Genomic DNA, 22,832 nt, shown 5'->3' on the forward strand with positions numbered 1-22,832 from the left:
AGGCAGTTCGATTTATTTTTTCTAAATTTTCGCAGTATGATTCTCCCACGGAACTTTCAGTAACAAATGGTTTACAGTTATTAGCTTGACGAAGAAAAATTGCTCCTTGGCTTTCCTTCAGCACTTCTTAGTAATAAATTAATCATTGAGCCATCAATATATATTAAACCTTTAACTAGAGACACCACGCACCACCAACCTCACACTTCAACCCCATATTTTGTACGTACTTAAGTGTTCAAGAATTCAATTTTTCACGAACTATCACTGACTGGAACTCGATACCGACCCCAATTGCACCTACTGCTGGTTAACATATATTGCTTTCCTTCTTTGTGTCTATTCAAACGCTTTTGTACGCACCCTGGAGCTGTGAAAGCTCCGCAGTATTGTACTAATAAAAAAAAAACATCGCTATCTATCTCTTCATCGAAACCTCACCACTACTGACCCGACGTGCTCTGGCCATATCTGACCCTTGTGCCAAAAAACACCAGATCATCGTTATTTCGTGCACTCAGTCATGTATATTCATTTATCATGCGCTCTTGCCATGTTTTGCAGTACTTCGCCAATAAAACAGGTTGATAAGATGTACAACATCAGATCGAGTGGGTCGAGCGGCAGACATTGTGTGCGCCATCCGCCTTTCGTTATCGCATCTCTAATATTGTATGGAAGATACAGTTCAGTTCAACTGTTTGCTTTCTTAAACACTGCGCCCGTGACCACTCAGCCGAACTCCTTTCCCTTTTCCGGTTTCTCATGAAAGAGTCCTGCTGGCCACGTATGTAGTGATGTCTCTTTTTCATCACTAAGCGTGCAATGTTAGGCTGAAATGCAAACACTCAGTGAGCAAATAAATGTTTTGTTAGGGGAATTCACTTCCTAGTTGCGAAGGACACAAGTGGCTTACTTTTCTCCAGAACCATGGTTTGGTTCGGCAGTTTCCTTCTTGGAGGAGCACGTTGAAAAAACACACTGGAAGCGTGTTCCGTACGCTAAGTTAACGGGACGTCCGAAGACCAGCCAGAGGGCAAGGCTGCAGGAGTTCAGTGTGATAGGCTGAAGAAAACAATGCACTATAAGCAGCGCATATTCCCCCCCCCCGCCCCCTCAAGAAAAAAGATGCTAGGTCAAAACATAGCAGCGCTTACTTTCTGAGCATGCGATAGCATACGATAGCATACTTAGATTGGAGTGATTGTGACGTCTCGACAGCTTTGCGTGCATGCGTCGGACATAGTCCTACAACCTCATTTATCAATGTGAAGTTGCTCAACCCTGTATGTCTTCCATTATCTTGTGCTCCCTGTTATTTGATCATGGACGTTCAACACATCTCGAGTTTAATACCTCAAAAGTGGGTGAAGACCACCTTCAGTGCTTCAAAGAAATGCGTGACTGAAGGTGCAATCGAATCTTGGTCTTCCAGCACAGCAGCGCAGTGCTCTAACCATGAGTCCCCGCATGCTTCTTAGCTGCCAAAGCCACTCTTTGAAACCTCTGGCACGTGCCTCACGTGCCAATTTCTTGCATTCTTTCCTCGTGACAGCTAGCGCTTTGAGATGTGTTCGACTGCTCTGGCTTCGGCATCGGCCCACATATGTAGGCTAGACGATGATAACTAGAAATCTGTGAAGTAGCCCACCTTATAAAGCTATTGTATGACAAATATCACTCGAGAAAGTTTGAAGTAAGCCATCTCGGTGGATCGCAGTCTATGGCGTTTTAACGCTGATCAGTATAGTTCAGAATTGCGATGCCGCCCCTTGTGATCAACTTTGATTCCGTGCTCCTCAAAATGAAGTCTCCCATTTTCAAGAGAATGCTTTGATTGCACATGGAGCGGTGACCTTCTCAGTCAATCTCAAGTGGTAGATTAGCTAGCGCAAGTTAAGAGCGCTAAAAAAAAAACCCAAGAAAACTTATGTCTTCATGTTTTCCTCGAGTGGCGGTTATTTGGTAGTACAATGAGATTGAGGCGCTTGCAATTCTCTGGTTGTTTGAGAAATTCTACACAACAAGACGACGATGGTGCATTCTGTCGTGGTTATATATATTATATGGAGCATCCTTGCGTTTGTGGGGCACATTTCATGCGCCTTCGTGCCCTCGTCTTTTTTGCGTCATTCAATGCATATTAGTTATATTCATGTTTCAGTGTGCCTTAACTGGAAAAGTAGATGAAGACATCTTGACCGAGAAGGCTGGACACATTATTGATTAGGCAGCATTTCAGAGTGAAAACAACAGGGAATGAATCGCTTGAAAGTTTGCGCTATAAAGATATGGCATTATTGTGCTACCTAGTTGCCAAAGGATCACGCTTAAGATATGCATGTGTCATCGCGCGCACAATGACCTGAGACAAACAAAAGACCCGTGAAAGGCTGCCAAGAAGCCCACGCACGCAGTGTACAAACTGCTCAGTGTCCGTCTCCGAATATCCGGAACGTCCTTTCGGAAAGCAGCAGTCGAAATATCCCCGGGTGTCGTAACCTATTACATTGTGCAACATGTACCGTGGAAAGCCACCGAGCCCTTTTTGAAGCCCGCCACTTGGTTTTCACGTCGAACAGTGAGCAGGGCAGAATGCGCGCAAGCAGCAAAGAAAGAAGCAAGAAATAAAAGGGGAGAGGGACGAGAAAGGGTGCCGTCAACAGACCGGCAATGTAAAGGATATACCGTCCAACGTTGGCCGAACATCCTCCAAGCTTCGCGTGAGCGTCGGCACTCAGGGACATCCGCAAGAGATCCCGCCAGGAGGGTGCTGCGAGCCTTGCATATCAAGCTGCTCAATGCATCAAGACGGCAGCCGTCGGCGAAAAGGAGGAAAGAGAGAGGGAAGACCGCGGCGACGACGACGACTAGACCTCCTAAAGCATGCAGCGTAGCTTCTTGCACGCTGCAAGCAAGCCACTGTGTGCCCGAGCGAATCTCGTCGCGGCGTCGGGGCTGGAGGTCCGAGTGACCTTATTCCGATTGCGTGCTCGCTCTTCGAAAACTCGCCACGCTGGAGAGTCGCCCTTATCTACCACTTTCATGCAGTTTCTTCGCGTCCGCATCGCAGTCGCCGCCGCATCGTAACGCGTCTCCCAATCCTGGCCCTGCCGTTCACTGAATTCCGCTTCTCTTTCCTCGTTGAGTATCGGTGGCGCCTCTGCCCGCCGTATGGCTCTGGTTGGATGACAGACCATTGGTGTCGTCTCATTGTGTTGCTCGGCGCAGTTAATTTTAAAAACTTTCGCGGTGCTGGCGGAAGGCCGAGTCGCCACTGAGTGCGAGAAGGACAGCGAGAAGTAGATGAGTTGGAGGTTGTGAAATAAGTCACTGGGACGCAGCCAGGAAAATATAAAGAAAGTCAATGGAAAAAAGAATACAGAAGTCACTTGGCTCTCCTGCGCTCGATCGCTGTCGACTTTCTGCAGCAAGCGGATCTGCCCGGTGACCTTCCGCAGCAAGCGACGCCTCCCAGGGTGTGCAGGTCGAGACTGACCAGAAGAGGCAGGCGTTCGAGAGAAGTGAGAAGGGGGAAAGGGACGAATCGAAAGAGACAGTCAGAGAGAAAGGGTAAAAAATAAAAATACATGAAATGTATTCCTTCTGTCGTTTCTTTTTTATTTCTTTAAAGAGGCAGCGAAGTGGTTTTTCATAGAATATCTCTCGAGCAACGGACCTCGAAGGAGGAGGAGAGAAGGGCGTCCGGGACGAGAGGTCTTCGTGTGAGGACGACACTTTCTTGTAAGGGACCGGGGCAAGGAGGTTGACCAAGGGTGGCAAGATGCTAGTGTTTCTTCTGTCACCTATCCAGCGGTTCCCTCCACCGCTTCTGTTCTGAAAAGAGAGGGAGGGTGACTTCCATGTAGTTCCGTTCATCGGGCCAGGACGAGCACTGGTTATCGGGAGGCCAGCGGTGGCCGCCGGTTGATGCTCGAGGCGCCACTTACATAACCGCGGACTGGTCAACCCCTTTCTCTGGTCCCTCTCGCCTCGAGGCCTGGTAGGGTGACCGACGGGCGAGGAGGGCGGTCGCAACTCATCCTCGGTATAAAAAGATGGTTCGCCCATAACGACGTGGCCGTCTCGCTGCATCGAAAGGGGGGCGCAACCATGAGAATCCTTGTGAGTACACAAACGCCAATTCGGCCTTCTATGCTCGAGGCTTAGGGTTTCGTTCCAGTGGTGCTGCGTCGACTGCCTGTTCGCTTTCGGCTCTGTTTTTTGTGTGCTCGCCGACTTTGTCTACCTTATTTCTGCGCCTGCCCAGCCAGACCAACTGTGGATACCCATGACTCCGAGCATATTCAGGAGCGGTAATCGAATCGCGAACACGCTTTCGGTAATTGGGGGTCCGTCAAGGCGTGCCGCTTTTCACATTGTCTCTGGCACCTGCGTTTGTGCCCGAAAGCTGTGGAGGATGACCGCGCGTGCTCTTTCGGGCTACCATATGTGACGGTATCGCGGCGCCGTAGCGCGGCTTCTTCACGGCTGACTCCGGCCGGCAGGAGTCTGTGCGAATGCCGTGACGCAAAAGGCAGTGGTGCGATCAAGCTAGCCCCATAATGTGGATGATGCCACAGGATACCATGCCTGGTTTGCCCACGCAGGAACGGCATTTCAGTGTCGCGCTACCATGACAGGACAAAGACCGCGCGGCCACCTAAGTGGGCCTTGCGTTGTGTCGTCTCCTGTCTGCGTCCGTATTTTCAAAGCTGACGAAGTAGTCCTTGGCCAACTCCCGTCGATATCTGCCCGTACAAGAGTAGTCGAGTGAGTTTTGCAAGGAGCAAATGCGCGTATTTCATGAGAGTGAAGCATTCCCGCTGGCAGTTTCATGCCTAACAGTTAGTGCAAGGCTAATCTTCTAGCTTTCATCTGCCATCTGACCGGCATATAGCAGTACTCGCTGTAGGCTCCATGCGTGAAATTACACATGCCTTATCCTATTTCAGTAGTTTACAGGTCATACTGGCCTAGTCTCGATTCCGCATTGAGAGTGACAAATTTCTTTGTGTGGACGCTCTTATTTTATGGTCTCGATCATAGGTTTGAATCAATTATTAGGCTTGAGGTGGAAGCGCTTGGCTCATTCCTAGCATAAGTATTGCGTTCTTCTGATGAGGCTAATAACAATATGATCTGTTGCAAGAATATTTCTTTCTCATGATTAGGCTACACAAAGTCGCCCTTAATCATTGCATTTTCGGCCATGACTGCCGTTCATAAGCTGAACTGGGCCGATAACAATGCAGGAAACGTTTAGTAGAAGGCCACTTCTCATGCATTTAGGCTTTTTTACCTACGTGTTCACTGACAGAGTATAATATCTGAACTCGCTATGAATAGGAGGTCATTTAATGCTCTACTTTCTTGAAAGAACCAATCAAGCGCCACGAGGATGTGTGAGATATTTCGAATGAACAACGGCACGCAGCTGTCTGTGGATTGCATTCATGAATGATTGGTTTCTGAAACGTGTCTTGCTTGCACGACACTTCGTCTCTAGTTGCAAAGGTCACTGCCATAATTGTCTGTTGCTTGCACAACAATTGAGCAGATTTTACGCGATGTGCAAAGGAGAAGGCAGGGAGAAGTTTGCGAAATGTGGCAGCAAGCACTAAAGGTATATAGAGGGACAGAGTGTGTTATTCGGAAATATGCAGATTAGAGGAAGCCTCATGCAAGGGCAAGTGGGTGTCCACGCAAAACTTAACCTCAATGCGCAGCCAGATTTTCGGCGTTACTTTGTTACCCGAGTCAGAAAACACGTCTGGCTTCGTTGCACTACATTGCAGCACCGCAGTAAAGTTTGTGTACAGCTCCTGTAAAATCCATCGGGTGAGATGCCTATATGCCAGTCTTTGCTAATCAATATTTTACATCTTCTTCAACTGCCATTTTTTCATGACAGTGGCCATCCATGTGAGACAAGCGATTTCCGCACTATATCATGTGGGTTATTAGTTGGTTATTATGTTGGTTATTAGTTTCAAGCATATCCACCGTTACGATATCTCTTTATCCTGTCCTCATGTATATATATAGTGAGGCCGCAGTTTCTTTCTGATGCAAAATTTGAGTGGTTTATAAACCGATGCGAACTAGTGCACACAAAAACAACTAAGAAAGTCTCAGTAACAAGTGGCTACCGCGTAGGAACGGACACTGCCCTTAGAGCATATTTATTGATCGATCTATTTAGCATGGACTAAAAGTGTTGGCAACCAGTACAATATCTCGCCTGCTTTACCACAACGCAAACACTACCACATACTTCAATTATACCGTGTGCCTGCAATTGACAAGCTTCGTTGATCGCAGTTCTGACAGGTTTCTAACGAGAAAGTCAAATGCATAATGTGCCATGTAGATGTCGCGAAGCGTCCAGGCCACTCAGCATTCCAGGCCAGCATTCCAGGCCAGCAGCCGAATGTGGTTTCCACATATTAAAGAATATGTGGAAACAGCCGAATGTGGTTTCCACATATTCTTTAATATGTGGAAACCACATTCGGCTGCTGGCCTGGAATGCTGGCCTGGAATGCTGGCCTGGAATGCTGGCCTGGAATGCTGTTCGAAGTGAAGGGCAAACTGTGAAAAAAACGTGCAAGTCAAGAACACACCCAGAATCGACAGATTCACTGTGAAAGCTATTTACACGATCTAAACGAGCCCCGATCGAACACCGCAAAGTGATCAAAGGCAATTCGTTAGAGCGAAACGGATGAACGATGGCTTCCAGCGGCCCGAGAACGTTCCATGAGTTATGAAAAGACAGGCTGTTTACAGAATGCCAAAGTAGAGCTACTTCCTGCTTGAACGAATTTTTTTTTTAGTCGGTACTCTCCATCACACTTTCTCCGGAGCTCTCTCCGGCCAACGAGGAAAGGAAACGTAAGGAGGTCCAGCTTGCTTCCAATCATTCGGTAACGGGATTTCGTGGCAGCGAAAAATAAAGAAAAATGCCGTCAGAGGATAATGCCCGGGGCATGCTCGAATGAAGAACGGTATGCCAGATGGAGCGGAGATAACGAAGATGAATCACGATCGTGAAAGTGGCACTACCCAATGCTCGGCACCAGCAAGCCTCCGCGCGTGGGACGTGCTCTCCCGTAGGGCAGAGGACGTCCGAGAAGTCGCGCACCCGATGACACCACGCGATAAAGGGGTTGCGCAGGTTTTGGCTGGGACGTCCTGCGCGACGCAAACGCGCGACGTTTGGTCTGCCCCATTGATCGCTGTGCTGTGGCCGCGGGGTCACCGATGCGGGATACATACCGCGGCGATCGTGTTTTCGCTGGCGTCAGTGTGCAACGTGATCATTGTTTGCAGAGAGATTTGCGCTAAGAAGCTCACGTTTGCGTTATCTCCTCGCTTCACTCGCTCCCATCCGTTTCCTGGGTGCTACAACTGGTGGAACTTGAAGGCACGAGCGGATTGCGGGCAAATTTAGGCACACATGCATAATTAAGAAGGGAACACTGTATCCAACACTAAACGCTAACATTAAACACGAACACTAAAAAGTTGGGTGCTTAGTTGAAACTTTCCCGACATCGTCTGTCCTAATTTTCAAGGCAGTTAGCGGCAAGAAATGGGCATGGGCAGGACACGTAATGAGGAGGGAAGATAACCGATGGTCATTAAGAGTTACGGGATGGATTCCAAGGGAAGAAAAGCGTAGAAGAGGGCGGCAGAAAGTTAGTTGGGTGGATGAGGTTAAGAAGTTTGCAGGGACAACATGGCCGCAATTAGTACATGACCGAGGTAGTTGGAGAAGTATGGGAGATGCCTTTGCCCTGCAGTGGACGTAACCAGGCTGATGATGATGATGATGAGCGGCATAAGGAGTTCGATATATACGATACCCTTTGCGGTGATTTCATTCTGGCTGGCTGCGAAGTGTCCCTGCGGTCGCTTCCTTATTTTTTTTTCGTTTGTTTGTGCTGAGGATGTTCTGCATGGAAAATTCTCAGGCGAAATAGTTCAGAGGCTGGTGCTAGAAGCGTTCGAATTCTCTCGTACCTGAACACAGTGCTATGAGTCAGCAATACATGTGAGAGTCAAGAAGCGCAAAACAACTGTGAGTTAACTGCAACCCTTTCCCGGTGTTATATCTCATTACGACCAATTTATAGAGGCCTGCGCTGGGCGCAAGTTTTCAGTTCGGTGACATAAAAAAAAAATGCGTGATGATTTACGCAGACATTGTGGGCTGTTTTCGAGTAAGTGCTCCATTGGCCTAATACACCAATTAAGTTAATAATGACTACTTTAGAAAGTACGTTGCGGTGAGGAACTTAAAGCCAGTCAGGATGATGAAGGTGTGGAAGACCATGGAACTAGTTTAACATATTTGACGACCTAGTTCCGGTAAAACCTACTGACTTGTCACGTATTCTTTCTTCAAAACTTGCTTTTATGCACAACGCAAAAAGCAGCTCGGCACGTTGATGTATTTTGGTGAGAATTTGAGGTATGAATACTTTCAAGCTTAGATGGTGTATGGTCAGAATTTTTACGTGTGGACAAACCTTGACCTCCCTCACTTCTATTCCACAGTACCAACGTATTAGCAAAATTAATGCGTTAAAATTAAAATGAGCGAATAGTAGACCACCATATACTGTTAATCAGCAATTACGCCCTAATATGATTTGTACACAGGCAAGCGTTGCCGAGAAATAACCTCCCTTTACAATAATGAGATGTAAAGTCCCTTTTTACCTGCCGATCGCCGAGCGCTAAACCTTCCGATTGAAAAATGTGACAAATTGTCGAAGGGCTTTGAGTGGACACTGCAGTAGACATTCAAGGACGAAGAAGGGAGAGATCTGGTAAGTAGGGTCTGAGTTCGCAAAAAGTGAAAAAAGAAAGAAAGAAGGAGAAACAGTACGAAGGCGTCAAACAGCAAGTTTGATTTCCGCACTGGTCACTTTATTAGCTATTGGTTAAATACTACGAAAGCCCAAGACAAGCGATAAACTTTTGTGCTTCGGTCAGTGCGCATGCAAACGTGCTTTCGTGCGTGCATTGTCTTTTGCGCAAGCATCATCGCGCGCGGATCAGCGCAAAGGCGAGTAGCGCCATCTAGGACACGCTCACTGCAACTGACATTTCCCTGCTCAGTCGTTAGGTGCTGCTGGTGTCGCGCGTTTGTCGTCCTTGGCAGCGCGGATCTGTCTGGAAGCGCCGGCAAGAAACCAAAACCACTCAGCCTCTTGACTTTATTGCGCAGGCAACGCATTGTTGTCTCCGAAGCGCAGAAGCACAGGCTTGTGGTCATCGGAGGCCATGGAGGAGCTTTCCCCCTCCCGAAAACTCCCGAGGGGGCTCGTGCCCCTGAGCCTCCCCCCCCCTTCACCCCCCGTAGTCGGCGACTATGCTTAGGAGCCTGAACACCGTAGCGGATAGGACACAGACAAAAGCGGGGTAATTAACCAGCAGACTAAATGCTACTGAAAATGACCCGACACTTTCCTAATTTACTATGATTAGCGGTAATGCGCTCGCATTAACTTATGCTGCAGAATACATTTGTTACGTGATTGTTATTTTGGCATTGACTGCTTACGGTATATAAGACGACTGCGACATTTGCATCAAACAGCTCGTAAATGCGCAATAAGGAAATTAACTTGGGTAGAATAATGCTATGATGGGGAATTTAATATAGAACAACGACGACGACGACGAGAACAACAACCACAACAACCACAATTACGACGAAGACGACGACGACGACGATGATGATGATGTTGTTGTTGATGATGATTATTATTATTATGATTATGTATTTACTGTCGTCTCAATGAAAGAAAAAAGAAAACAATACAACTGGTTCCGCCAGCATGAGCTCTGGGGACGTTGTCTTGCTTACAGTTCCTGAAAATGAACAGTGCTATCGTTCTGTGAACGATGTACCAGGCAGCCGAACGCCCGCATTGTTTTGCTAGTACATGGATGAGCAACTATGAGGTAGTAACTCTGAGATTTATCGACATTGCAATGAAATTCCCTGGAGAAAACACCACTCGTTGAGCATCAGTACTAGCTGTGCTGTTTTTCTGGCAGGTACTTGGTTATGCTGAAAGCGCGCAAAAGTAGCTTGGCACCACGGCATTCAAATGTTTAAGTGCTGTGCCGTAGACATTCAGCCATCAACACATATTTAACCGGTAAGACGTAAATGCAAACCGCATTTATTTGGGTTGTAGCACTGCTTACCAAGAAACAGAAAAGGATTCCGCTGGATTTGCTTTGAAGAACATCTTTGATTTAGGGAGATACACGACGCATTCTCTATGAAGCTTAATGAGTGTTTGACGATTTACCGTTTCAATTTACTGAATACTTGTTATTCTGTACTTTGGCAGCTCTCTCGTCCCACTACTGATGCGTACGGACAGCTTTGACAGTGGTCATGCGCTGGCAACCACATGCATGCGTTGGTAGCACTTGTCTCCAGCTTTGAACGTGTAGAACTCCAGTTGGGTGCTGTCCATGTAAGCTTTGATAGCGAATGTGCTTTCACGCAGTTCCGCGGTTTTTTGACCTTCATGGTGAAATTTATGGCGGAGTGCGCACACTCTCCGTATGTACTTCAAGAAATGTGCCAGTGCATCAACGTCTAGCACCATCGTCTCTTTCAGTCAATGAAAAGCCGAATAAATGCCCTGGCCATTGATGCACTTGAAACTTCCCATTGTATTATATATTCCCAAGTTCTGGTCACGACTGTGTTTGAAAATAATTACTTTCAAAAAACAAAGAAGCGTTCACAGGCTTAGTCTAATGAACATTTCAGCGCTGCGATTTACGAAGCTGTCGCCGACTCTGAGTTCAGCCTCCATTTATCAACATTTGGCGCACGCATGCGAGTCCTGGCTCACAAACTTACGCGCACTACAACCGCAGGTGGCCACCGTGTTTCTGGGCCTCGCGTCATACGCGCTGGCCGATGGTCTCCACCACCTCGACATTGCCAAGCTTGGCAACGTGGGCTACGTGGCCCGGGGTCCCGGAGCCCTTGAGTACCACCAAGGTGGAGGCGTGATCCCGGCCGGCTTTCCCACCGTGGATCGCGGACATACCGGCACTTCTGTCCACGGACCACCCATCACCGACACCCACGGCGTCTCAGTATCGCAGCCTGCTGTGTCTGTCACCCAGCAGCGAGTCGTGCAGCCTGCCATTACTGTGACCCAGCAGCGGCCCGCAATCACCGTGACGCAGCAGCGAGTGGTGCAGCCTGCAGTCACCGTGACGCAGCAGCGGCCCGCAATCACCGTGACTCAGCAGCGAGTCGTGCAGCCTGCCGTGACCGTGACTCAGCAGCAGCCGGCCCTCACCTTCACACAGCAGCGGGTGGTTCAACCGGCCGTCACAGTGACACAGCCTGGGTACGCCATCACTCAGCAGCGCGTCCTTCAGCCCGCTGTCACGGTGACCCAGCAGCAGCCGGCTGTCACGGTGACCCAGACCCAGCAGCGCGTCGTTCAACCGGCCACTGTCGTCAGCTCCGTGCCCGGCATCGCTGTCACGCAGCAGCGCGTCGTGCAGCCCGGAGGTGTAGCCGTCAGCCACATTCCGGGATCTGTGTACACCACCCAGGGCGCCTACGGACTCGGAGGTACTTACGGTATCACACTTGTCAGGCCGGACGGTAATTACGGCTTCGGTTACGGAATTGGCGGCGCTCATTATGGCGCAGGCCTGCTGGTCCACCAGCCAGGTCAAGCCGTGACCACGGTGCACCCGGGAGCCGCATACGGCTATGGGACTGTGGCTTACCGTCCGGGACAGGCTATCACCACGGTGAGGCCTGGAGCGGCCTACGGCTACGGAGCCGTCTCCTACCAGCCGGGGTCCACGGTTACTACTTACAGGCCCGGAACAGCCTACAATATCAACGCGGTCACCTACCAGCCAGGATCTGCGGTCACCACCGTGAAGCCAGGATCTGCTTACGGCGTCGGTACACTCACCTACCAGCCGGGCTCTGCAGTCACCACCTATCGGCCAGGAGCCGTGGGTTACGGCGCGACCACCGTCACCCAGCCGGGCGCCGCTGTCGTGCAGCATACTCCAGGTTACATCTATGGCCTCGGATACGGCACTCGTACCATCGGTGTGCCTGAAATTCGTTACCACACTAGGCCCGTCAACTTCGGCTACGGATATGGCTTGGGCGGCACCCGCTATGGCTCACTATACCATCCTGGTGCCGTCGTGCACGGCGCAGGCTTCGGCCTTCTGCACACCCCAGGTTCCGCTGTCGTCCACCATGTTCCTGGTGTCGCTGTGGGCACACCCGGTGCGGCTGTAACAACCTACAGGACCGCCACCTTGACTGCTCCAGGCGGCGCTGTTGTCCACCAAGTTCCGGGTGTCACGACATACAGGACTGCCACCGTAACTTCTCCTGGCGGCGCAGTTGTCCAGCAGGTGCCGGGCGTCACCACATACAGAACCGCTACCCTGACTTCTCCTGGCGGTGCTGTTGTCCAGCAGGTGCCCGGCGTCACCACGTACAGAACCGCTACTGTGACTGCTCCTGGCGGCGCTGTTGTCCAGCAGGTGCCAGGAGTCACTACCTACAGGACCACTACGGTCAACGCGCCTGGAAGTGCTGTTGTCCAGCAGGTGCCAGGCGTCACTACCTACAGGACCACTACGGTCAACGCGCCTGGAAGTGCTGTTGTCCAGCAGGTGCCAGGCGTCACTACCTACAGGACCACTACGGTCAACGCGCCTGGAGGTGCTGTTGTCCAGCAGCCCGGGTTCGCCGTCACTGGCGTCAAGACATACACCGTCCCTGGCTCGGCCGTTGTACGGCAGTTTCCAGGAGTTACCACTTACAAGACCGCTACAGTTAGCGCTCCAGGTTCTGCTGTTGTCCAACAGCCTGGTTTCGCTATCACCGGTGTCAGAACCGTCTCCACTCCCGGATCTGCTTATGTGCAGCAAGTGCCAGGCTCTGTCACCACTTACAGGACAGCCACTATTTCCGCTCCCACAGCCACCGTCGTTCAGCGTCCAGGCGCTGTGACCACGTACAGGACTGCGACCGTGAGCTCTCCAACTTCCACCGTCGTTCAGCAGCCCGGTATCACCACCTATCGGACCACAGCCTTGCAGCAGCCAGACATTCACGTCCTTCACCAGCCAGCTGTGGCCACTGGGACCCTAGTTGCCCCTATCAACACCGGCACCGTCACCACTTACAAGAGTGCCGCCCTCGGCGCTCAAGATGCTGCTCTCTTCCAGCAACCGGCTGTGTCCGTTGTCCACCATCCAGGTGCTGCCACTGGTGCCCTCGTGACCCCGGTCACCGGAGCTGCGGTTACCACCTACAGGACCGGTACCGTGACTACTCCCGGACACGCCGTTGTCCACCAGATTCCAGGAGCCGTCGTGCACTCCCCTGGTGTTGCTACAACTGTGGTTGGTCATCCAGCCGGGGCCTACTCTGTGGTTCCAGGTAAGAGAACACCGGCGTTGTACTGAGCTAAAAGCAGTTGGTTGGTACACGGTATATCGATAGCTGGCGTCACTAGTATGTAAGGCGTTGTATAGCTCACACAGAAGGCTGCATTATCAGGTATAAACTTAATACATTTAGCCAAGGTATTCAAGAAGCGTCATGCGTGCTTCTGGCGTGAAAATTAAAATGCACCAAACATATTGCGCTTGATATAATGCCGAGACAGCTTAGTTTGTTCGAAGCTGAGTTGAACACATATCGTACAGATAAACTCATTTTGATGGCATATACTGACCACTAACATCGGTCCTCCATTAACATTTATTGTGAGCTGCGACGAGCAGTGCTCGTGTGAATAAAATGTTTCATGCTGCGCAATGCGGCAAAGTTGAGAGGCACCGGCATCGGGGCTTTCGAGGCCTGGAAACAGGGACTGCCAAGTATACCCGGAAACTTTAGCTCGCAGGTACACGGCACAAAGTACGCGGAGCAGTTCCTTTCGACGCCTAGCAACGCTAACCACGCCACTTGTATGAACACGCACCGCAGGACAGAGTATCATGTATGGAGTCGGAGGACTCCGCTACGCCGGCGATCTCGACGCCGCCGTTCAGGGCGCCCTCCAAGGAGCGGTGCTCATCCACGCGGCTCCCGCCCCCGTGGCGGTCACCAATGTCCTCCCAGGTGCGGTCACGTACCACGGTGCCGCCACCGCCGTTCCGGGAGCAGCCGCTGTGCTGCACCACGTGCCCACGGCCGCCGAGCTGAGGCAGCTCATCACCTACGGCTACGGCTACGGCCTCGGAGGCGTGCGCTACAGCCACGCCACTCCGGCCTCCGTGGTGGCCGCTCCGGGTGCCACCACCGTGGTGCACGAGGCGGCGCCCGCTGTCGTGACGTCGCACGCGATTCCGGCCGCCGTACAGCACTACGCGCAGCGTTACATCTCGTACGGCCCGACAACCAGCCTCAAGTACACCGTGGACCCGAGCATCCAGCCCCTCCAGACGCTCAAGAAGAAATAGACGGTAGGTGGTGCCAACACTCGGCGTACGACACTCGGCTGTGTACGTTCCGAAAACCGAGCGGAGTTGAGCTGTGGTACGCCGTCTCGTGAGCCAAATGAGCCGTTGCTCTGAAAGAAAGCCAGGGTCAGTGCCTTTCAGGAACCACACTGAATGCAACACTAGCGACAGGTGCACGGTCAAACAGCTTCGTCTTGGACTCCAAAGCGCGCTTGATCGTAAATTAGACAACAGATGGACGATTTCTTTGCTACGAGTAAAAATAGACCGTTTGGTGCGTTGATGCGCATACCAGCACAGGAAGGATCCTACAGGGAACGGAAGTGCGGTTATGCTCTACATCGTAGCAGAAGCTAATCAGAAACGTATGAACGGGTCAAACACGAAAGGAAAGTATCACCACTAGTTGTCACCATAACCAGGATAAGAAACATACCATTATGGAAGCAGTTGTCTGTATACTTACAATCAGAAAGGATAAAATGTCACCAGGAGCTTACACGGTCATCGCCAATGTCTATTTATCTTTCTCTCAGTGGAGGCTTCTCTGTTATGCAAGTTTCTCAATGAACCACATGACTGCGCTCGGTGAATGGAGGCGTTAGGAGCGCGTGCTGAACAGGCACGCAACTCTGCAGGATATGTGCATGTAACTCTACGCTCAGCATTATGATGAAGAAGGATTATTATGCAAAAAAATGGGTGAGGCGTGCAGACAGGACACAAGAGAAGAGAAGTGGACAACACGAACGCCGACTAGATGAGTTTTGTGTCTTCTTTCTTTTTTTCGCCTCAGCGCTCCCTTCAGTTGATAGTCGGCGTCCGTGTTGTCCACTTTCTTTCTTGTGTCCTGTCTGCACGCCTCACCTTCTTTTGCATAATGAATCCCTACGAACTGGCTCAGCTTTCTGTCGTTATAAGCTCCAAGAAGCGTAAAGTGTGCAGCAGGAATCTGTTTTGCGGGAGTTACCCGGCTAGTTTCAAGATTTAAATTTATTTCCGAGGCTTCTCGCACTCCGTCTCACGCGAGCAAGTTTGGTCTGGTTATCCGTTAACAGAGAGACCGTAGTGAGCGATCCGTCAGCGTTCTATCGCTATCCTCTAAAGAAAGGAATTCATCTCCGGAACGTCGGAAAAAGTGGGTGGGTACTGCTCATTACACAGGGACAAACGTAGTAGTGCCGTTCCCTGGTCTAATTCTCCCCCACGTTATCTACACGCATCTACTCCAACTCAACCGCAAACTTCCACTCTAGCCCCAACGTATCAAAAATAGGTGAGTGGGCGCACACTTTAATCAACGTGCCGAAGCTATGAGTGACGGCGACTACACTGACAGCACACAAATGTTTGAAGTTCAACGTTTCGTTATGTTCTGCTAACTGAGCTAGTGAATAGCGATAATGCATCTTTACTACAAGCTATCACAAAGTACGGAATGTCTACGTTCCGAATCCTTCGTGTAGCAAGAAAAAAATGTATCGCAACTGAGAACTCCCGTGAGTGATTAGACAGATCCTAAACAATCCGATAGCGACCTCACCGATGAACATTACTGAGTAAGAAACATGACAAGCCGATGGTATAAACTCCTTCCCACGTAAAGAATTAAGAACAAATCACGCTGATCCAGATTTAATTTATAAGCGGTAGGTTTGGAGGTTAATTGAGCCACAGCGGTGTCATCCGCATTATGGTAAACATGGAGGCAATGGACGCAACGGACGCAGTTGAGGCAAGGAATGGACGCGTCAACACATGATCAAACAAGGCGGCGCCCACAGAATCGCCGTGAAAAGGGTCTATACATTCGTGGCGTCGATGTGGAGGCGTCAAGCGGAGAAACATGCACCCGAGGTCAATGCGTTCAGAAATTATTGAAGTGGCGCTGATAAGTACGCTCGGTGAACTTTGTGTGTCAGAACCAGCAATCGTGCTATCAGAAACGAGATGCAAAACGAGAGAACACGAAATGTAAATGCGATGATCATGGACGGCCGCTCTGTATGCCCAGCGGAAGAGCGGGGCGAGGTAGCCTCTCAGCAGCCGACAGCGTTGACTCGGGTGTGGCGTAGTGGCGCGGCCGGTGATAGCTCCTATGGGCCGGACGCCCAACGAGAAAGCTCTTTGCCCTCGAACGCCTAACCTCGCGCCACTGCTCACGCCACGGGCCACGGGCCACACTCTCTCACGCCACGCTTTTTAAGGCGCCACTGCCGACGCTTCCAAATCGGTGTCGATGATGATGATGGTCCCCTTCGCCACCGCACGGCGCACTGTCTTCATATGTTTATGCTTCCAGCTCCCGCGTACCATATATTGTGACACTGTACACGCAGCAAGGCTTACGTCACGCAAGGGTCAGTTGAAATCCAGAGTGAAGTGTGTCTCCGCCTCCTTCTCTTTCCGTGTGTCCTCTCTTATAATACACTACTTATATATGAAACGTCCTCAACGCTTGCCTCGTTCCCGCGTCTCGTGCAGGCACCCAGGACCAGGAACCACGTCCCAACCGCAGCTCCGCTAACTCACACATGGATGTCCACGTAATGAACTTCACAAACCCGAGGCGCGCAATCTTCTATTTATTCCAGCGTTCTTTTCTTCACTTGTCCCCCTCGCTGACGTCACGAGGCGAGACCCTGGGCCGCCGGGACACAAAGAGGACGGTGTCCCATCTTCCCCTTCCCAGTCAACTTCGGGACTGCGCCCCACCGAAAGGCGAGAGACCAATCGCGCGAATAAAAAAAAAAGACCAAACAAAACAAAACAAAAAGAAAAAAAGAAAGAAACCGAAAGAGACGTTCTGATATCCGCGCGAATCTTTACGTTGGCCCGAGGGGGAAGAGAGCGTCTCCCAGGAGGCCCGCTTTACGACGTCAGACCTTGGCCTGTTGGCATGTATAAGCGAGGTCGCACTTATATGCACCTCTCTGTGTATATATCATTTAGAGATTTTGTATCGAGCCCACGCGAGATACGAATCGTGTGAATGGTGGATAAATTTTTATCTCTTTTAAGATTCCAAAAGGGGACCGGGGGGGGGGGGCATGCAGACACGTGCCTGTGCACCACGCAAGGCAAGGGTGAGTTTCATGTACGTGCTTTTAAACAATGACAGTGCTATCGGATACGCAGAATGCACCCCGAAGCAAGGGCCTTGAACTGACAAATTTAGCAATACCAGTGGGTCTTTTCGTTGGAGGCCTGTATTAAAGAAAACAATTATCAAACGCCCGTCTTGTTGTTACCTGGGACCAGTGTTGGATCTGACCAGCCCACGCGTTAGTGATTATGATTTATTTTCGAGACAGCAGCCTCGTTTTCGGGGCTTATGAATAGGTCTTGGGAAGGAACCGGCGAGAATATGACAGCGGTCAAAGGCGTGTCGCAATGACTGTTCAACCAAAGTGTTCTGCGCAGACCATAGAAATGTAGTGAGTGCGTGAGTGAGTGAGTGTGTGAGTGAGTGAGTGAGCGAGTGATTGAGTGAGTGAGTGAGTGAGTGAGTGAGTGAGTGAGTGAGTGAGTGACTGAGTGAGTGAGTGAGTGAGTGAGTGAGTGAGTGAGTGAGTGAGTGAGTGAGTGAGTGAGTGAGTGAGTGAGTGAACGCAAAAATTTTTAATTATGGGTATTTACGTGCCAAAACCACTTTCTGATTATGAGGCACGCCGTACTGGAGGAGGTCTGCGGAAATTTCGACCCGCTGGGGTTCCTTAACGTGCGCCTGAATCTAGGTACACGGCTGTTTTGGCATTTCGCCCCCATCAAATTGCGGTCGCCGAGGCCGGGATTCAATTCCGCCACCTCATGCTCAGCAGCCCAACAACCTAGCCACTGAGCAACCACGGCGGGTGGCGAACGAACCAACAAATGAAAGAGCGTGCGAGCCAGCGAACACATAAGCCTCGTGTGTGCATGTGAAAATTTTCCGGGACTTCAGGAAGGAGTTCCAGCAACTGCTACACTTGTGTGCCCGAGAAGGGAGTAGCATGGCGCTTGTAATGGCGTCAAAATGTAAGCAGTTTTGCTTCCCTTACGAAAACAAATCAATCACTTTTTAGATGCACAGAGTCACCTCCTCTTCAAAAAAAAGAAGAAAAAAGAAGAAAATAGAAGAAAAAGGAAGAAGGAGCTCACACATATCGTAATATGCTTCTTCTTGGCTTTTATGGCTACCTTTGGTGTAAGTAGGTCGAAAATGATGGTCTGCCAAATGTGGGGGCAAATATGAAGAAGCAGGACCGTTCAGCTGCTTTCGCGTGCAGCTCTGCAGCCAGCCTCGATTGAACTGTTCTCGGGTTTATGTCTCACAGCACGGAAGCCTGAAAGGGCGCGCTTGTCTTCCGATTTACTATAGGGGTAACTTTATTAAAATGTCGGCAAATGACGGTTTAACGCGTCGTAATGCTGGACAAGTGTCGACCCAGGGTTATACCCTACTCTGCACTACCCCAGTTGGGCCCGTTTGTAGTGGGTCATGAGGCTTGTGCTTTTCGAGCGCTCCCCGGGTCTGCTGGACGGCCCATAGTTGTGAGTCCTTGTCTGCAGACTGCAGTGCACCTTGAAGTTCGGGCGGGTAAGTCCTGGAGGTAGCTGCCGTCGGGAACTTAGCGCAGTCCCACATGATGTGCCATTGGTCCGCCGGACCCGCTGCACAAATACCGCGCAGCCCACTCGGATAGAGCTCTGGATGAAGCACGTGCACCATTGCGGGGGCGAGGAGTGACGCGGTCTGTATTTGCCTTAGGATTACGGCCTCCTCCCGACTGAGTGCCGGGTGGGGAGGCAGCATTGTACACTTGGTTACTTCGGCATAACTGGTCAATCTGTCCTTGGTTTCGAACCACCACACGGAACGGTCGCTCTCGGGGGCGCAGAAGGTAAGCGCTCGCGCCGCCGAATGGGCCGTCTCGTTGTGTCGTTGTTGATGTACAACTGCGATGCAATTCAAGTTCATGCAAAGAGATGCCAAGGCCTCACCAAGACAAAAGAGACAGTGTGTTATTGCATATATTAATGCAACTAAATCAGTAAAAGTTACTCAAAATATTGAACTTAGGATGCTGTTATTTGGCCTTAGGAAAATTAAGAGTGATAGTCACAGGAAGGAGGAGAAGAAGAAGGAGGAAAAGACAGAAAAAGAGAGATAGGGAAGACAGGGTTGTTAACCAGAAATGCGTCTGGTTGCCTGCAGTCAAAGCGTGGGCACGCTATTGACAATAGGCCGAGAAAACTAATAAGGTAAGAATGCGTTTTCTCTAAACCTGCCAGGAGGCAGCAGAAGTTTTGAAGAAGAAATGGTCGGCTCCATCGTCGCGTTGTTAGAGCATTAGTCACTCTTTTGATTTTATCGTTTAATTGCTTCTCGATGTCACACCTCATTTGAATTCTAACTGTTCATGCAGGAACGATAACGCGCGAGGTGGCCCTTCTTGCAGCGACGCACTAAACAGGCTAGAACGGTGCACAATCTGCATCTGTGGAAGAACGGCACCTTTTCTTACCGTTCACTTTTGAAATGGAGATACTAGAGGCAACGACATTCCCAAGCCGAATCGTTCGTTTGCTATTGCACAAGTTTTATCTCACTAGATTATTGGCATAGACGTAGATGTAACTCCCATGCTCAGCATAATTAGTGGTTAAAGAGGATGCTAAACAAAAAGGCAATACATCAATTTGCTCGGCAAGATTAATATTTCAAAACTCTATTTGTGCTTACATGGTCGAGTAGGGCGGAGTATTTGGCGCATACAAAAAAAGAAACTAAAATGTTTCTGAATTTGCCGCTCTGTAGCTGTAGGGCTACCGACGTAAGCTGGACAGCACGTATTCAGGTGCGTTTGGTGAAGTAAATGTCTCCAAACACTGCTGCATCGAAGCTGTTGCGCTCAGTATAAATGATTTAGTCACCATATGTTCATAAATCGTGCACCAAGTATACGGTGATATTCTCAAGAATTTTGAGGTCGCGGAGAAATCCCAAGTTCACGCAGCCACTTAAACGTTTTCGTCACCCGCCCAGTTGAACTGAGAGGCGTGGAAGTACAGTCATTATCTTAAAATTAGGATAAGAGTGCGACCACTTACACTTCGTACAAGTAGGCATAAATGGTTTCGTGGTATTCAAGTCATAGCACCATTTCATAGCGTGCGGTAAAAAAAGGATGGTTTGACTAACGAACCTGTGGTCAGCTCTGACTACTAGAGAACTGATCGTTCGAATTTTACTGCAGAAGCAGCTATCAACAAAGTACTGAACTCAATCCGCGTGAAATCATGCGCATCGTACTCAAACGGTGAAAGTACGAGGCAGTACGTCTACACACCGTGTCATGCTTGGTGATTAAGTTCGCCAGGCACCTGTGACTGTGTATTTTGCCCTATCTTTTAACTAGGATAACCGTTAACTTAAGGTTTCAGCATATGCAGAAAAACTAAACTCCTTCAGCAGAAACTCTTTCACATTCTAAGAAGATGACGATGAAAGCAACGTTTACGAAGTTTTTCTACTTGCTCTGCCATGATCACAGGAAGACGTCCGAACGCCTTTAGCAGAAATACTCTCAGTTACAAATACAAAGATAACCTAGACCTATACTAGTCAGAAACAAGACAAATCTTCAGCGACGATCACGATACCCCTTAATACGAAATTTGAGTGCAGCTTCATAGTGTGTACCTTTCACGATATATTGGCTGGCGCGGACAATGTTTCTCTTACGGCACGTTGCAAACGGAGCGAAGTGTGGCGCGATGGCTTGGCTTATTTCAAAGCCCCGAGAGGCAGCGCGTGGGTGACGCGTCGGTGCGATTTACAGCACCCGCCGCAGAGCGACCTCCCATACGACGCGCGCTACTCTGGCGCCATCTCGTAGCCATCGTCGCAGCACTACGCTTTTCTTCTCACGCTTTCGCCGTACCCTCCTCCTCCGCTTTCCTGCCTCTTGGTTCCGCCGCATCCTCCTCCTCGCGTCTTTCATCCCCCGCCGTGCTCGTTCGCTCGGTTACGCCGACGCCGACGCTCGTTGCAGGAACGGGCGCCTAAGAGCTGCGCTCTAAAAACTAAAAAGTCAGTGCCTCCGGCGCGAAGTGATACTCCGCCATTTCCTAGCGCTGCACGACTGAACCAGGAAACATTGCTGTCAATAATTTCGTGTGTTTTCGCCCACACCCCCTGTCATAGTTGTAACTATGCTACTTGGAGCCCAAATAACGTGTGGACTGCCATCGATGGCCCCCGCTCCTCCATAAGAATATCACATAAAGAACGCCTCGGCAAAAAAAAAAGGCTAACTACTTTTCAACGGATGTGGTCGTTCACGTTGTACTTCGATGTCTCAACCATGTATAATAAGTGCACTTGGAGAGAGTATTGATTGCACAATTGGTTTAACATCCTGAAGCAACAGCGGGGCACTAGCAATGTTGAATCACTGGATAATTTTAAACCAGGTGAGGTGCTTTAACTAACTGTGTACCGAAATTTGAGTCCGGATCAACGTGAACGCAAACAGCTGACTTTCATTCATGACTTCCAATTATAGTTTCGCAGTAAATTGCAGTAGATTGCAGTCAGACTTTCCGAGAGGAGAGCTGTACTTGGCAAGTTCTGTAGCAGTTGTTTTGCGCCTAGTGATTCGGAGTTCCTTTTCGGGTCGGTGCGCCTTGAACACGAGCGTCTCCAAATTGTGGGGTATACGGTAGAGGGCGAAAAGCTCAACGAAAAGCTAATTGGAAAGCACACTGGTGTAGGGACGAATACACATTGATGACGCTGTTAACATGAACACTCCATCATGTGATCAGGCTACCTTATCACGAACAACGAAATGAGAGAGAGAGAGAGAGACCAAAAGAGAGACAGTGAAAATACAAAAACCAAGCGCATCTTACAGCGACAGCACCGGTGATGCGACCGCTACCCGAAGCGGCCCCACCTGGAAACGTTCCACACGGACGCGTATCCTTTTAAACCCGTCGAGCGAGCAAAACCCTCGCCCTCTCTGAGGTGCCAGTGGCATCTAAAGTAGAAAGACACTGGCGGGAAAACATCGTGGCCTTATCGCACGAACAAGGAACCACGTGGGTATGAGCGAGTCGGAATTCGCCACTGGAGGAGCGAGCTATGTCTATGGGACCGCGACAGGAGAGGCGCTCGAAAACAAAGGACGCGGAGGTAACAAGGCGAAGCACCGATAAAGCGAATAAAGCTCGCGAGGCACGATCGGGCCCGACATTCTGCGAAGGAATGTCGAGCGTACGCAACGGGAATCGTCGAAGACGTAACCCCTCGTTTAATCTCTGCTTCCAGG

The 22,832-nt window shown here is 50.0% G+C and overlaps 1 protein-coding gene and 1 long non-coding RNA gene across 4 annotated transcripts; one reads left to right on the forward strand and one right to left on the reverse strand.

The window, feature by feature from the left end:
• The first annotated feature begins 3,909 nt into the window (after positions 1-3,909).
• LOC135910367 (uncharacterized) lies at positions 3,910-17,102 on the forward strand. 3 transcript variants are annotated; one of them, XM_065442429.2, is made up of 5 exons: positions 3,910-4,125; positions 10,921-11,635; positions 11,717-13,486; positions 14,039-14,517; positions 16,999-17,102. In XM_065442429.2, the coding sequence occupies exons 1-4, from the start codon at positions 4,114-4,116 to the stop codon at positions 14,512-14,514; spliced, it is 2,973 nt and encodes a 990-aa protein (XP_065298501.1). In that variant the 5' UTR covers positions 3,910-4,113; the 3' UTR covers positions 14,515-14,517; positions 16,999-17,102. The 3 variants fall into 3 exon arrangements, with proteins under 3 accessions (XP_065298501.1, XP_065298500.1, XP_065298502.1); XM_065442428.2 differs by having other exon boundaries at positions 10,921-13,486; XM_065442430.2 differs by having other exon boundaries at positions 10,921-13,486; positions 14,174-14,517.
• Positions 17,103-17,235: 133 nt separating this feature from the next.
• LOC135910368 (uncharacterized) lies at positions 17,236-22,507 on the reverse strand. The gene is made up of 2 exons (XR_010567031.1): positions 22,414-22,507; positions 17,236-19,452 (listed from the first exon to the last, which is right to left on the reverse strand). It is a non-coding gene; the product is annotated as an uncharacterized lncRNA (long non-coding RNA).
• Positions 22,508-22,832: the final 325 nt, after the last annotated feature.

The sequence above is a fragment of the Dermacentor albipictus genome, chromosome 8 (assembly GCF_038994185.2).
Source record: "Dermacentor albipictus isolate Rhodes 1998 colony chromosome 8, USDA_Dalb.pri_finalv2, whole genome shotgun sequence".
Classification (NCBI taxonomy): domain Eukaryota; kingdom Metazoa; phylum Arthropoda; class Arachnida; order Ixodida; family Ixodidae; genus Dermacentor; species Dermacentor albipictus.